Here is a 17,239-nt window from a genome sequence, read left to right as displayed (position 1 = left end):
CTTTGATCTTCATTGTAAGTGCTTTCAAGAAAGGTGGTGTCTGTCCCCAGTCTGTGTCAGGTTGTGAAATGCTTTATGATTCAGATGCCATGTTCTTCATATAGTCCAGATTCTCAGATAATTATGCTCAGTTTACAGATTGGATAAATATAGTGAAAGGATATAATCTTGACACATACGTTCGCTGATTTTCAATCATTCAGCATCCCGTTTCGTTGGAATGATTACTTCCTGGTCTAGGTACATCTTCCACACGAGTACACTGAAGTGTTTTGGAAATGCCATTCCTATTAATGTCATCCCTATTTTGGTATGAGCCTCACCACGGAATTCCTACGCACAGTCAACAAAACACAAACAAACTTCTCTGGGGGATGCAAATGCTTTCAGGCAAGAGCCATCTCCTGGGAGCAAGGATATTCCTGGTTCCACTCCTCTTCCGAATCTGTCTTTATTTTCCTTGTTGATGAACTGCTGCTTTTTTGATATACTATATTTGAATTATGCATGGGATAGTAATGACCCCCAACCCAACTCATTGCCATGAAGATGATTAGCAGCCAGAGTACAAGGGCCCCTGTGGGCTTCCAAGTGAGAAAAAGACAAGGCTGTGTACTCCCATGAAGAGTTACTGTCTCAGAAATCACAAGGTCAGTTCTACCTTGCCTTAGACTATAAGGCTTATATGGTCTCCATGAGTCAGAATCGACACAATGACAATGACATTGCATTGTTTTTCTTTCTTTTAACTCTGTGGGAGCAGGAATCCCCATCTTTCTCCTCATATTAATAAGAATGTTTGATCATTTCCACACTCCATTGAATGCCTTTTCCTTGGAATGGGGACAAATACGGATCTCTTCCAGACTGTTGTCCAGGTAGCTGTCTTCAATTTTTTTGGGGGGGGGGGCTAGATAATTGAGCACCTGTAGTGTTGAATCAACTTGAAGCATTTCAATCGGCTTTGCATCAATTCCTGGAGCCTTATTTTCCACCAATGTTTACAGGGCTCTTTTGATTTTGATTTCTTCCCTAGGTACTAAGGTTTTGCCTCACATGCTCCCTCCTTAAGCGGTTGAATATTGACCAATTCATTCATGGCGTGTGTGTGTGTGTGTGTGTGTGTGTGTGTGTGTGTATGAGAGAGAGAGAGAGAGAGAGAGAGAGAGAGAGAGAGAGAGAGAGAGAGAGAGAGAGAGAGAGAGAGAGAGAGAATCTTGGTGACGATGTGAAGTAGGCATTTGGCTGCTTGGGAGGGAAAGACAAGGCAGCCTGCTCTGGTAAAGATGTACAATCTCTGAAATGCTAGTTAGGTTTGTTCTGTGCCAGAACTCACTGGGCAACAGTATGTTTGGGCTTGGTACAAAATAAGCCCAAACCCACTGTCACTGAGTAGATTCCAACTCATAACAACACTATATGGGGCTTCTGAAGCTGTAAATCTTTACCAGAGCAGGCAACCTCGTCTTACTCCTGTGGAGTGGCTGGTGGGTTTGAACAGCTTACTCTCTAGTTAACAGTCCAATGCTTACCTGACCGTGCCACCTGGGCTCCCTGGGGCTTGACATGACATCTGTAATTGGTTTGTTTTCATTTTTCTTAGGATTTAGTAAGATTTAATTAACAGTGTGAATATGGTGAATTGTACTGAGGCACTAAGGGAAAATGTTTTATTCTTTTTTTCTTTCTCATTTTGCTGGTGTAAGTAACATGTACGACAGTGACTGTGGTTACGGTAGGTTTCAGTGAGCAGACAGGCGGGAGAAGAGAGTGACACTTGTGGTTAACTACATTTCTTGATGTTTCTCAACCATAATTTTTGACTTTTTCTGTTTTATTATAATGAAAGAGATTGCCTTCCAAGGCAATGCATACACATTTTGGCCTTTGCTGTTTAGGAAGAAATGAACCGGCAACTAAGCAGAATTGCTGCTGACAGTCTTGTGGGTTACCATAATGGTTAATATCAATGTTACGCTTATTGTGAAGCAAGACCTGTGAGCAACAGAGCACACACATTATATATCCAAGGGTAAGTACAAAAGTATTGCTACAATAAAAATAGAAACCTTTATTAAAGACAATTATCAAACCAGTCGATACATTTCGGAACTGTGTGTTTACATCTGTCTAACTCTCCTAAGGATTCTCTGCCCTTTAGTGGATACATTGTCAGAAGGGCAACGCCGTCATCCTGAGGGGCTCAACCCTGTTTCTTGGAAATGTTCTTTCTTCTCAGGGGGCCAAACATGATCCGGACAGCGTAAGCTGAGGCCTGGAGGGTGGGTTGGGTAATGTTTCCCGAAGAAATGTTCAGAGGATGGTCCTTGCTCCTCTGGTGGAAAAAGCAGGCATATTGTGGTGAAGGGAAAATTCCTTCGCACTGCTTCCCTGGCTTTTGTTTCCTCAAATGCAGTTTTCAGTTTTCATAACACTTCTTCATCACAAGCCCTTGTTGGGTTGATGGGAGAAAAGCTATACGATACCCTCTTTGGGATTCCAAAGCACAGTCGCCGTAATCTTCTGATCTGATCCCTTTGATTTGAATTTAACTGACCTCGAAGATTCTTGTGGAAGACGCTGTTCTGAGGGACCGTTTTTGAAGGCATGAGACCACAGAAGTACATTCCTGGGTGAACTCGTCTGCAACTGTCCACTGATTGGGGACGTGTTTGACCTGTTGGTAATCAACCCAGATGTGCAAGAGCAGGAGCCCCGTGAGCATACCTTTGTACTTGCCCTTGGGTATTCGTGTTAGTCTTCACAACCAACATTATGAGCAGGATCCTCTTATTTAAGATCAGCTAGCACACACATAATAGAATCAAGATTTCAATGAACAACTCTGTGTCTTGAGTTTACATTTTTCTCCCTCTATGTAATATGACACAGAGTTCTTTTTAATTTTGCTAATTAGCATAGAATTCCTAGGAGAGACAAGACCATGTGGGGGGAAAAAGCTCCCTGAAACAAACAAACAACAACAGAGAGTGAAGTTCAATTTAGTAAATTTCTAGCCTCTGGTTTCCTACCTGCAGAATCAAATAGAAATTCCTAAAGCTACAACCATCTAGCTGTAATTCAATAAGTGACAGCTATTATTAATTAATTCACTCAGCAGATATTTACTTCATGCCTATTATGTGACAGCTAATTTGACAGCTCATCAGTAACATTCTCACTTCCCTGAGAAAAAAAACCAAGACACCAGAAAGTGAATCTGTGTTTTTGAAATGGGAAAAGTATTGTCCATCAATCTCTGGCTAATAAAATGTCAGTTGAATATTTTTTTGCTCCTGCCGGAGTCTATGGCTGACCCACAGGCTAGCGAGTGATTCCAATGTTTTCTAAGAGCCTCAGTCCCTCAGGTATTGTTTTCGGTACTAATTGTTGCTATTACTGTTTCTTTCAGCTGTAGCTGAAACAGAGGGTCAGCCAAACCTTGTTTCAGAGCATTATGTCACCATTGTAAGACACGCAGGCATCTGATAAATCCTCCCATGCGCAGTCTAGTAGACAAATATCCACCTGCGGTTCTCTGATTCCACCTTGCTACCATGCTTTGTCAAAGTACAAGGAAACAACAACCAGCAACACAATCCAGTCGGCCTCACAAAGCCTTTGAGTTACCATTTCAGCAAGTGGCAGGAGGATGAGTTAATTTTAGATCTGTGTGTCTCAGCACAGCTGATACTTTTCCTTTCGTATCTCATAGGCTCTAGGCCTTGAAGCCATTTCCTTGGAAACAGCTACTTCTGTGATCATTTTGATTTCAATTTTTACTCCGAGAATATTGGGGAACTGCAAGTCCTGGGGCAGCCTTGAAAAAAAACCCCCGCTATGTTGGTGTAGTTATTTGTCACCCAGTCAGTCCCAACTCACAGCTCTCCCATTTGGGGTGCGTGAAACTGCCCAGTGGAGTTTCCAAGACAGGACCCTTCTGGAGCAGATGACCAGGCTTGATTTCAAGGACCTTCTGGGTGAGTTTGAACATCCAACCTTCCAGGTGTCATCCAGGACTTAACAATTCGTACCTCCCAGGAAATCAGTAGGTAGGTGAATAAATGAACAATGTCCTTGAAGGCAGGGTGGGTCAGGCAGAGGCTTATCCTTGTTGAATACCGTTACTATGGTGCTCACATTGTGCAGTGATGAATTACTTTCCACGAAAGCGTGCATTCTACCTTTTAAAAAAATGCCATAGCCACCAGGAGCTAAGGAAGTGTTTAATAAGTTATAAAGCTTCAGATATCCTGATGATGACTTCTGTCATTAGGAGTAGGAATCAATAAGGCCTTTTCTTTCTAATTAGCCCCTCACATCATAGATTTTTTTTAAAAAAAGGTCATTCATCCATTGTTTTGTTTCATTTAGATAACATTTGTGCGGTGTTTTGCATTTCAATGTCAAAGTCCACTAAGACATTAAGACAGCTAGGATGCAGGTAACAGAGGAAATCTCAAATAGAATGTGTGTGTGTGTGTGGGGGGGGGGTGTTTCCCTGAACATCTTTTAAAAATTAAAAAGGGAAGAAAATAAGATCATGGAATCAAACCTGTTCTATGTAGACAGTGGGAAAACATGTACAGCAGAGATGAAACAAAAAATAAAGCAGCACCACCAAGATGGTAAAATCTTAACAGGGTCATTGTACGCTTGTAAAATTATGCTAGGCGGCAAATTTTGTGTAGTAGGTTCTAGCTATCATGTAGTTACTAAATAGATGCCTTCAGGTAGACCAATCGCTTTACTCTGTATCTTAATTTCTTTCACCTTTACAAAACCTAACCGAACTCTATGCCAAAGATCCAGACTCACAGCAACCATGTAGGACAGACTAGCAGTGCCTCACAGGGTTTCCAGGACCACCGTCTTGATGGGTGCAGACTAGTACGGTTTAACCTGTAGAGCAGCTGGTGCGTTTAAACCACCAACCTTTTGGTTAGCAGTCAGATGCCTAACCACTGTGCCACCAAAGCTCGATCCTCCTTCCTTTTTGTGACTTTTGGTTGGAGCATTGTGACTCAGGAATATTTGAAAACTCTGGAGTGGTTATAGCCACCAGTAGTCATTAAGAGTTGCTATTTTAAAAGCCAATGCTTACTTACTACCACCGTTCAATTCGTCTTAGAAAGTCAGTTCAGTAGCAATTGCCATTAATGATAAATTGCAGTTACAAATGGAGTCATTCACTGTCACAGTGCCGGTTGCCAGGACATACAAATGTAATGTTTGGTACGTTCATTCCTTTGTGTCCTGCAACCCTAGGAAAGTCATACACGTTTTCTAATATGAAGACCGCACTCCGCCATTGTCACGGAGCGGATTTCAAGTCACGATGCGCCTGCAAGTCAGAGCGGAAGTGCCCCTGTGGGGCTTGGAGAGTTTACGTGTGTAGAGTTTTAAAACTAGACTTTTAAGAATGTGCTCCATAGAAGATATTATTCCTCCTCAATCTAGATTTTCCAATGGATATTTCTTGCCTGTTCAATAGACATGATGAGGGGCACAGCCTTGTCTTGTTCCTACCTTCAGGGAAAACCATGATGTCTTTCACCATTAAGTTTACTGTTGGTATAATTTTTCTTTGGGGCTAATTCTGTTCTTACTTTAAATTTGTGAATCTTCAGCACACAGCTTTTAAGAAGTAGTTGTTGACTTCCTCAATAAAACAAGAGCCACTGTGCTTCTGCAACTGCAATTCCTTAGGGACAGAGGAGCAGGGCGACACACTGCACATATATCATGTGTACACGACAAAGCCTTGCTTGTTTCTAGTAAGAAGAATGGTTCTACTCCCTGACACCAGCAAAATGTTTCCCTACTTCATATGTTGCTACTTAACCACTATAAGTATTTAGATAGTTAAATATGTTAAATATCTTTTAGGACTCTTTCTGACAGCCATGATACTTGTGTGTATAACTATGACATCTTTCTATTTTGTACTGGGTTATCATTTTGGTTATCAATATCAGTAACACATTTCTGGCATGATATACAATAAAATTTGAATTTTTTCTCACCTCAATTTTATCAGTTCAAATAAAAGGATAGTGAAGACCGATGATTTTATAATAAAAAGTAAGTAATTAGAATCTCAATGGTACTATGAATACAGACATCGCATAAACAGAGGTTTCTTTTTCTATAATGATTAATACATTAATACCAAAATGTATTAGTTATATTAACACAGGCAATAGTATAGTTACAAGATTTAGGATTTTGTAAAACATATCGAAACACAAAGACCAAGTAGCAAAGTGGCCCTGGTTTTACGAAACGCAAAGACCATGGGTCTACTCAACTCAAAAGGAAAAGAAGGTTCCTAATATTTTCATGAGACCCCATTAGAATTAGCATGATTAGGTTTTACTGAAAAAATAATACAATGGTCATTTTCAGTCCATTGTTGCATATTAAAATCTCCACTGTGCAGTTCACTAAAGATGGTGGATTCTTTTCTTAAAGCATGACGGAGCCCTTGCCACATGAGAATAGATGGATTGGACTTTCTTTTGAATACTTCAACCCTTTCAAACTCAAAATACTTACTACAAAAATGTGTGGAGGGAGCGAATAGAAACTTTCTTCAATAGGATAAACTACTTTAGACAAGAAGCGCTGGGGGCAGTTGGTTCTCTAATCAAACAAGAGAGGGATTCCTCTCCACAGTCAGTTTTTCCTGCACTGTAACGTTAATAACAGAGATGTAGTGAGTCTTGCTAAGCTATTCAGAAGCACTGGCCTCAGACTTTGAAGGGTTTCATAATAATGCATATATCTTGTCTAATAACTGCATGTAATATGTGACAAGATGACATAATTTTTAAAAAGTGGATTGTTCACATTTGAAAGACATGCTTACACAAATCATTTCAATTTTGTCATTCTTAAAATTGGAGAACAAGGCTCATCAGTGTAGATTATTCTTATAGTACTTCTATATATTGGCAGTCTTTGTCCACAAACCAGCATTTGTCTTCTCGAGAGAGAAATAGCCACAATTTTATTTGATACGCGACACTACAAAGAAGTAAGCATCATGATATTATAATTTGCTGCAAAGGTCACTCTGGCCAGGATCAAAATGATCTGCATCAATTTATGTTGAATTCTAGTTTAGAAACACAATGGTCATTTATCACTATTGATATTGTTATATATATAAAAAATCTTAGTAAATAATGTCACCTAACCCTCTCTTGGAGCATTATTTCAAGGCACTGTTCAAATAAAGTTCAATTCATATGAAAAGTAGAAAATAAAGAGTTCTTACCAAATTTGCAATGATATAATGGTAGCCTTTCACGTGCTTCCCAACACTTACAATCTGTAAAAACATAAAAAAGAAAAGAAAACCAATTTAACTTTTCTGCATCATTATTTAAAAAAATAGAATATCGAGAAACAATGTTAAACAATGATAAGAAAATACTTTATTCTAATTCGGATAACTGTATGAACCACGTTAAGGAAAAGTTAAAGTGGAAGGTACTTCTTGTTATTGTACATGATTTATAGTGAACATAAATCTGGTAACATCACTGGTCTTTTCAAAGGTAATGTAGTGCAGCTCAGGTTTCCTTTCTGGCTGACTATAGACCTTCTCTTTGTCGTCAATGCTCTACAGTTTCACTGCGGTGCAGCTGGAGATTTACTTTGTATTTCTATTGTTCAGGATTTGTCACACCTCCTGCCTGCAGTTCTAGAAAACAAGAAGGCCCCAAGGAGAAGGATTCGCAGTGGCTGCCACCATGGGCTCAGTCACAGGAACCACTGTGAGGATGGCACAGGACTGGGCGGGGCTTTGTTCTGTTGGTCATGGGCTCAATGTGGGTCGGAATCGATTCAACGTTACTTAGCAACAGCAGGTAACACCTCAATTACCCACTCAAAGGTGTTCTGTGTTGGTGTCTATTAGAGACTCCTCTGTTAGTGTCACTGATCCAGCGCTGCATTTTGGTTCATTTTTCAGTTTTAGGTTTCCCATACAAGAGTATATTGTGGAAATTCAAAATGCATCTACCTAAAGAACAAGTTCTCTCACAATACCAAGCTCCAGTTGGGACAGAAAACACTTTGTTGATTGCTAAAAGTTTGTTTTTTCGATTGTATTTTTTATTTATGAAGGTATCATCCTTCAATAGTCTGGCTTTTTATGGGAGTCTATAGCTGTCCTGAGAGCTAAGCTCCCATTCGTGAACATTACAACTCAAATCAGGCTACTCAACATGACAAACTCCTTTGGGACAGGCCTCTGCCTTTCTTTATTTTCTTGGAAACTCCTTTATTCATGTGTAATGTTTACATAGCATGACTATAGTTTTATTATGTTTTGATTTTTAAAAAACAGTTTTATTGGCCTATAATTCACATATCATATAATTTAATAGTTCTATCATATTAAGAAGAGTTGAACAGTCAATGCCACAATCAATTGTAGAACAAATAAAACTCTGACATGCCTGGAAGTCATGTACACAAAAATTGGGAGTTGGTCATTGGGAAAAATATTAAATAATACTCTTTACATCAGCAGAACCATGCCTATCAGATTAAGACATGTCCTAATAAAGCCAAGAGGCATTGAAATAACAAGTACATGGTAGTCCTGGGCCATTATCATTCGTTGGGCACCCTCAAGTCAAGAGATCCGAACCCAATTCAGCAAGCCTACAGGGTTTAGAGTGCCAGATTTATCTAGTCCATAACTGATCTGCAAATGAACTTCCTTTGACAATCTTACCATGAAGATGTGGGCAAGCAAAAAATAGATCATTATAAGAAATATGGCAACGAAAGGGTTAATTCTTTTCCCTATTGGGTTAATGAAAAGGTTAATTCAAAGTTTAGTCATTTGGCATGGGCTGAACAAGAAGGGGTCATCTTAAAATCTCTGGGAATCCACATGGAAGAAGCACACCAGTCAGTATGATCACGATGTGTAAGGGATCAGTTACCAGGCATCAAAGAACAAAAAACCATATCATTGTGTGCTCACCTCCATGATACCACCGCTGAAGATAAATGGGTGCGTAAGCAAATGCGGCAAAGAAAGTTGATGGTGCCAGGCTATCAAAAGATATAGCGTCTGGGGTCTTAAAGGTTTGAAGGTAAACAAATGGCCATCTAGCTTAGAAGCAACAAAGCCCACATGGAAGAAGCACACCAGCCTGTGCGATCAACAGGTGTCGAAGGGATCAGGTATCAGGCATTATCAGAACAAAAATATTACCATAGTGAATGAGGGGGAAAGTGCGGAGTGGAGATCCAAAGCCCATGTGTAGGGCACTGGACATCCCTTTACAGAAGAGTTTTGGGGAGGAGACGAGCCAGTCAGGGTGAGATGTAGCAACGATGAAACATACAACTTTCCTCTAGTTCCTAAATGCTTACTTCCCTGAAACTATCATGATCTGAATTCTACCTTGCAAGTCTGCCTAGACCAGAGGATGTACACGGGTACAGATAGGAACTGGAAACACAGGGAATCCAGGACAGATGATCCCTTCACGACCAGTGGTATGAGCGGTGGTACTGGGAGGGTGGAGGGAGGGTGGGTTGGAAAGAGGGAACGGTTCACAAGGATCTACATGTGACCTCCTTCCTGGGGGACGGATGACAGAAAAGTGGGTGAAGGGAGACATCGGACAGGGCAAGATATGACAAAATTATAATTTATGAATTATCAAGGGTTCATGAGAGAAGGGAGAACAGGGAGGGAGGGGGGAAATGAGGAGCTGATGCCAGGGGCTTAAGTGGAGAGCAAATGTTTTGAGAATGATGAGGGCAATGAATGTACAAATGCGCTTTACACAACTGATGTATGTATGGATTGTGATGAGTTGTATGAGCCCCTAATAAAATGATTTAAAAAATCTCTGGGGATCTTAAGCACAGTTTGTGCATAAAACAATAATTAGGAGATGGCTGGTACTCAATCAGGAGTCCGTCCCTCTCTTATTGACCTCACTATAGTCATGATCTTTGACCTCCGCAGGAGTCCTACCACACGGCGATCCACTAATGAGCCCTTGCTGACTCAGTACAACTTTCTCTGGGATGGTTATTTAAGTATTTTTGTACTTCTTTAAAACTCCACCATCCCTTTCTGTCTCAACACTCTAGGCTTGTGGTGTCTATGTAACTGTAGTCTGTGTCAGCCTTAAAAAAAATTCATTTTAAGTTCAAAATACTTGTAAATATTTAAGAGATAGGGCACTGGTAGGAATTCTATTTATTTCTCTATATGTATCAGATCAGTTCTAAATTGTTTAGTAGTGAACTATAATGAATTAAAACCTAGGTAAAATATTTTCGAAGGGTGAGAACTGAAAGGGATATAATCTTGGTGGAGAAGGCCTACCGGTGGTCACGATGCATCCACGTTCTGGGGACCAGTGGCCGCAGGGAGCAGTGATCTGAGATCTATTTGCCTAGTTGGTGGTGTTAGAAATGACCCTCCTTTCAGAGTCAGATCTTGGGTAAGAGAAAAACAACGAAGCTGGACAAAGTGCTGTGGACACATCATTACCTTTCACCAGTAGAGGAGGCACATGCTACCTGGAAGGCCATGGTTTAACTCTTAGATCTTGTCCTTTTAACACATGCATGTGTCAGATATGGAAGACTGTTTGTGAAAAATATAATTTATACTACATAGTAAACGACAAACCCACCAGAATGGAGTCAGTCCAAACTTATAACACCCCTCTGTATGGTCTCCTCTGTTGGACAGAGGGTCAGTATGGGTAGAAACCAACTTAATGGCACCTGGCAACAACATATAGGGTTTCCAAGATTGTAACACTTTATGGGAGCAGACAATCTCATCTTTCTCTCACAGTGTCTGGTGGGATTGAACTGCAGACCCTGTGTTAGCAGCCCAACAACTAACCTGCTGCACCCCCAAAGTTTCTTCTCCATAGACAACTGTCCTGAAAATAATGATTCATTTATTTCAGCTTTCTAAAAGATGTGATGTAAGACTGATGCTGCCATGACTGGTTTTGCATGACCCCCAGCTTTGATACCAAAGTTAGGAACCTGCACTAAACCAAACAAATAATAAACCAGAGTGGCTTGACTTTGAATGTAGACCAAGCTTTGCATTTCTGGGTAATTGTTGTTAGAATTTTATAAACAAGGAAAAGATAGAGCTTGAGGCGAAAGATGCTATGAAATAGCAATGTCTTCCTACAGGTGTAGTTGGCCTAGTTATCCAGGGAGAACAATGCCTAAGGTAAGGATACAGTTACAAAAATTATGACTTTTCATAATAAAAATAAATGTAGAGTCAGAGAACTTGTAATTCTGTTATTTTATGATTTTTTAAAGAAACAGGGGCTGGAACTAGGTGAAGAGTCCCGATCCAGGGTCTCGTTTACTAGAGTTCTGTTGAAGAGGTTAGGCGGGCCGTGAAAGCTACACTGATCACGAGCTTCCCGAGGAATCCACCTTCACAAGAAGGAAGCGCTTATGAGAAGGGACTAACTGATTCCTTTAATTACTCTTTTCAAGTTGGTTTTTAAGAAACAAAATTGTTTAGAACTGTTTATTGTGCTGGTCAAAGAAATTCATTATAAAATCAGATCTCTGTACATCATTATGCTCAACATCAGGCATAAGCATAGCAATTGTTCTATTATCAAATGATGACAAAACCCTCACTTTTTATGAATAAGACTTTAAAATGTTTATCCATTAAGGTTAGGGAAAAACTGGACCTAAATAAACACTTCTTCATATAGGCCCTACATTTCAATTCCACTTAGTTCAACAAATTGCTTATGCATCCGTTTAGAGCTACCAAGAGTAACGGCTTACAGAGACAAACAAGTGCTGCCGTTTATTCTCTCAAAGGGGGCGAGGTTCAAGCGAAATGCTTGAAATTCAGATCGGAGTTAGTGGAATGTTGTGTGATTCACGGAGAAGTAACATCATTTGGGTGAAAGAACAGGGCACCTTTTTAAGAGTCCATCGATAATAGACATTGATGGACTGGCTGAATAAAGGAGTTAATTAGGACATGAATGTCATGGACACTAGGCTTGCCTTGAACAAGCAGCCGGCCATCTAAGGAAGCGTGGGAAGGTCAGTTTGTGATACGCAAATGAATGACAGTGTGGCAAAATCAACATAGGATTCTATGTTAATCCTGGAGACAGCAATGCACTTCAGGCTCCTTCTAGTTAAGAAAAAACCCATCGAACTGCTAGGCAGCCTGCGGGAGAGAGGAGAGCTGTCCCACAGGGCTTCGGGCTGCACAGATGGAGAGAAGCACTCTGCCTTGCCTCCCCGGCCATGCCCAGTGAGTTAGAGTCGTTAACTTTTCGGTAAGCAGCCTGACATTGAATGTTCTGGGACACTGGTGCTCCTTGTGTTAACTCATAATATTTCGACTAACTCGCAACTATTCTACCGAGCACTATTTTCTAGCTAAAACTGTAGGGCGGTGTACTTGTATATGGATTTTTAAAATATTACTTTAAATTTTAATTTGGTCCCCTAAGTCAGGTAGAAATCCCTTTCTTAATTGGTATTTTGTTCCAGAAAATTCAGGGACACCAAGATAACCGTCCAACACACCCAAAGGCATGAAAATAAATGAACAAGCAAAACACCTACTGCCGTCCTGTGGATTCCCACTCAGAGCAACCACAGGTGTGTGACGCTCTTCATCTCTCTGGGAACAGAGAGGCCCGTCATTGGCTTTGAAGGGCCAACCATGCTGTTCGCATCCCCATGCTCACTGGACCTCACCGCCAGGCCTCTGACGCCACTAGCATCAGAGACAGGACCGAACTGTTGTTACTTGAAATGTTAGAAAGACAGCTGTTCTCACGAATCCTTTCTCTGATGGTGTTTCAGACTTCCAAATATCCCTCAAGTACTGATTTTCAACATGTTCAAGAATATTTTATTGAAATTCAAAACAAAAGCTTTCGTCTAACTTTTATTCCATCAAAAGAAAAATTGACGGCACTGCGCTTTTTCACATAAGTCACAAACTTAAACTATAGTCTAGAAAGATAAGAATGGGCATTGATTTCAAGAGTAGGATTTGGGGACGGAGAAAGAGGAGCTGCCTGCGCCTGTCAAGATTGCCAGTCTTGGAAACCCTATAAGGATCACTCTGAGTCGGGATCAACTCTCCGGAGGTGACTCCGTTTTTCAAAAACTGTTTGTCAGGATCCCTGTCAATGAAAAGGCACAACTCCGTGCGAGAGAGACGTGACCGTCTGCTTCCCAAATACCTACAAGCGTGGAAACCGTATACCGTGGGCGTGTTTCCCAAAGTGGGCCATCGCACTCCTTGAGGGCCCAGGGACAGTCCAGAGGCCTGCAAACGACACTGACCCTTGATCCTGGCGGGCGGCCGCAGCCCAAACGTGTCTAACTGCTGGGAGGGTGCAGGCTAATTTCTTTTCTGAAAAGGGGCCGTAGACCAAACAAGTTTGTGAGCATATGCCCGCTATAGGTCTGCTCGGTCCTACAGGGCTGTCCTGCAGCTCTCTAAACTCAAGGACACACAGCAAGTCTCCACGTATAACAAACGGCTCAAGTTGCATAATATACCATGTTTATTTAATATTTCATGGAAACTTTTAAAAATAGAAAATAGAAATGAGCTAGTGTCTATTTAATAAATTACTTATATTATTAACAGTGATTTCTCCTCTATACTTTCTTGTCAGGCAACCTTCGTCAGGTTGTGGGTTAGGCCTTGAGCTGCTAAACTCAGGCCTTTGGTGCAATCTCACCCACCACTTCTAAGCGAAAGGTGAGGTTGCCTGCTCCTTTAAGGGCTGGCAGTCTCCAAAGCCCTATCTTGGGTTGCTATGAGTTGTAATTAACTGACGTCAGTGTTTTTTTTTTTTTTATTGTCCTATACCATAAGCCCAAACTATTCTTAGTACTGGTTTCTTAGTGTTTTTTCTTGGACTTTATTCCAAATATTAAAACTGATTCTTTCCATTTCATGCTTTCAGCTTACAGAGTTTAGATTTCTTTATGTACACCTCTCTTCGAGTTTAATAGGCTAGTATAATGAGAACTTCAGAAGAGAGATGATTTGAATACGATCCAAGAACTAAGTTGTAAAGAGCAAGGGCTGAGATTCAGATAGGTAACTCGCATTCCAGCGCTCTTTGGATGGTACCCTTAATTCCGTCAGTCACTGACAGTGGATAGAGAAAAGCCCATTGCAGAATGTCTACTCTTGCAGCCTACTAAAATCAAACCAAATCAGCTGCTTTCACGTAAGTATGCCCCAACTCACGGTGACCCAAGGTGCACCAGGGGAGAACTGTCCTCGATAGAGCTATCCCTTCTTTTTTCTTGTGACTGTTTCCATGTGTGTTTTTTTTCATATTGGCATGTAATTCACATAACACATAATCCTATAGTTCAATCCTATTAAAAAGAGTTGTGCCATCATCAGCACAATCAATTTTAGAATATTTTATTATTCCTCATAGTTATTGGGATTAACCCGCATATCCCTTCAACCTTCCCTGCCACATCCCTGGGTAATTATTAATCTGGTTACTGGATTTGTAGATTTTCCTATCCTGGATTTCATATACATATGTAAATATACAAAACAAAATTAAGAAACAATCACGCAAACATAAAACCCCAACAATTACAAACTAAAATAGAGAAAACCTCAATCTAAAAGAAAGAAGAGGATACAATTGATGTATGGATTGTATACGAGCTGTAAGAGTTCTTATAAATGATTTATTTATAAAAAGGAGAAAGCAGAAAATATTAAAAGCTAGAACAAATTTAAAATGGGCCAAAAGTTATCTCAAATGATAAGGTGCTACATCTTACCCCAACTACATTTTCCAAAATCTACTTTACAATGCTCTCTACCTGACAGCAAGTCTATTCACATTTCTTGATTATGATTAGAGACTTCATTTATGTGGGGATCCTGCAGATGGATTTTGGGTTTCCAGTATTACTCACAGCCTTCTGCAAACCGGTGTTCAAAATGTCAGGTCTGATAGTGTCCCTTCCTCTGTGCTTGGATTTTATTATTTATAATTCTCGAATCACACAAGCTGGTGTGATTCTTCCGTATGAACTTAGTTGGCACCTCACTTAGATGGTTGCTTCTTTTGAGACAAACCGTTAAGGCTGCAGGCACTGTTCTTTCTGATAGTCTGGCAGCTATTTCTTGCTATAGGGTCCATATCGTCAGTGACATCTCCAGGAGGGCAAATGTTGGGCATGGCCATGTCATAAGAACTAATTCATGCTAGGTTCTTAGATTAGGGCCACAATTCAGTGTGAGCATAAAGGTCTTTCATATTTCTGTAGTTTTTAAATGTTCCTGGTTCATTTTAAAGACAACATTATTATGTTACTGGAGAACATTATAAATCATGCCCTTGGGGCATAAGAGAATTCTATAGAGAGTATCATTATTTTAGTCATTGGTGTAGAATTGGCTAACCCACTGTTGAAAAGAGGAAATTACACATGCATAGGCCTTTTTTTTATAACCCGATGTGAATTGATGATGGCTGGACACTATTTACACGAACAGTTGGGGCCAGGCATAGAATAAAACTTGGAATAGCTGATTTTTGGCAGTAGCTCATCAGGCCTTTTTTTCTGAAGATCCTTTGGATACATTAGAACCGCTGACCTTCCCGTTAGCAGTCAAGTGCATTAGCTGTTTGTGCCTCCCCTATGGACATCAGCCTATTCACTGGTTCTAAAAGTCTACCACTACAAGGCTTGAATACTATTATGAATCTCATCATCCTATGCATGAACAACTCTTAGGAAAGAACCATTTTGACTGAATAGCACTTTAATTTGGTGATTTAAAATATTTTCAGAAAGGCAAAAAAGATTCCATGGGATTTATGATTATGCATTTGTAACACACATCATAGCCTGCAAGAACCAGTTAGCAGGATGCTTTTCTTCCGCTAAAGCGGCATTTTGCAGGAAGGAACAAACAAATGGCTCCAATGAGATGTAGGTGGAGGAGAGGACGGCTTTGCTTTTATAAAGAGACTCATTAAATTAATACAGTCATTAAGTGATGAAGCTGGAAATGTGGGACTCCAGCCTAGATATTCTGACTACAAATTCCATACTTTTCATGACATCCTGTGGTCTTCCATTTCTTCCCCACTGCTGTTGAGTTAATCCTCACGCACGCTGATTCTAAAGGGCAATGCAGAACTGCCATCGGGGGTTTGCCTCATCTTCCTCTCAGGGAGTAGCTGGTTGGCTTGAACCCCTAGCTTTTCAGTTAGCATCCCAACACTTAGTGTGCTGCGTTCCTTATTGCCTTCCTATGCCATACCAACTCAGAACGATGATTTACTTTGGGCCCTCATCAATATATCTTTCATAAGAGGAAAATGAATAAAAATAGATATTTTTGAGAGTGACATTATCTATCACCTTGAATAGGTGAATGCCAAACTTGTTTATAAGAAAAATCTACTTTCTCATATGACACAAAGACACACTTCCTTTTCTTGCAAATGCTTTTCCTGTCTGAACACATTGCTTATTTAAATAACAGTATCTTTGATGTATAGTAAGGGAGGTGTTGCTGATTTCATTTTGCACCAGACTAGGGCAGAGATACGCAAATGAAAAACTACCAGGTAAACTTCAACCAATCAAAGGCAATGTGTGAAAATTCTTCATATATCTATGATAAATTTAATTTTCAGGAAGACCTAAATAACTTGTATATAGTTTTTTATATTTGTAACTGGCCTGGTATTTATTAAAAATATATTTAAATGATATACCATACATTTAGTGCAAATTCAATGCCATCCAGCAGCTAATTGCATGATTTGAGGCACTGTTAGTGATCCATTAAAGGCTGCATTCTACAGGAGAACTGCACAACTTATGGCGTCCAATATCAACACGGGAGTCAACAAACAGCGGAATACACGAGGGAGCTTCCAAAAGTCCAGGAGAAAATTCCACTACCTCTTAATTTAATTTCCCACAAACTTTTTGAAGCACTTTCATAGTTAATTTTCTTAGAATCAACAAATGCTATTGAAGTCTCTCTTGAGATTTCCACAATTAGCTATATCAGCCTTGAAAAATTATCTACTTGTGGGCCATGAAGAAAACTTGTGCAGGTGGTGGTGGTGTTTTACAGATATTTATGATCATGACAGAATATTTACTCAATTATAAAGCTAAGCATGTTCAGGATGAAATCCAATCA

The 17,239-nt window shown here is 40.1% G+C and overlaps 1 protein-coding gene across 9 annotated transcripts in view; it reads right to left on the bottom strand.

Annotated features, from left to right (window-relative positions):
* GRIA4 (glutamate ionotropic receptor AMPA type subunit 4) overlaps positions 1-17,239 on the bottom strand; it is a 446,712-nt gene that overhangs the window by 82,808 nt on the left and 346,665 nt on the right. For all 9 annotated transcript variants that reach the window (XM_075548742.1, XM_075548736.1, XM_075548741.1 and 6 more), the window contains exon 5: positions 7,283-7,336. In XM_075548742.1, the coding sequence (XP_075404857.1) occupies positions 7,283-7,336 (54 nt within the window). The remainder of the gene's footprint in view (positions 1-7,282; positions 7,337-17,239) is intronic.

This window comes from Tenrec ecaudatus, chromosome 4 (genome assembly GCF_050624435.1).
Source record: "Tenrec ecaudatus isolate mTenEca1 chromosome 4, mTenEca1.hap1, whole genome shotgun sequence".
Taxonomy (NCBI): domain Eukaryota; kingdom Metazoa; phylum Chordata; class Mammalia; order Afrosoricida; family Tenrecidae; genus Tenrec; species Tenrec ecaudatus.
This window is presented reverse-complemented; position numbering and strand designations above follow the sequence as displayed.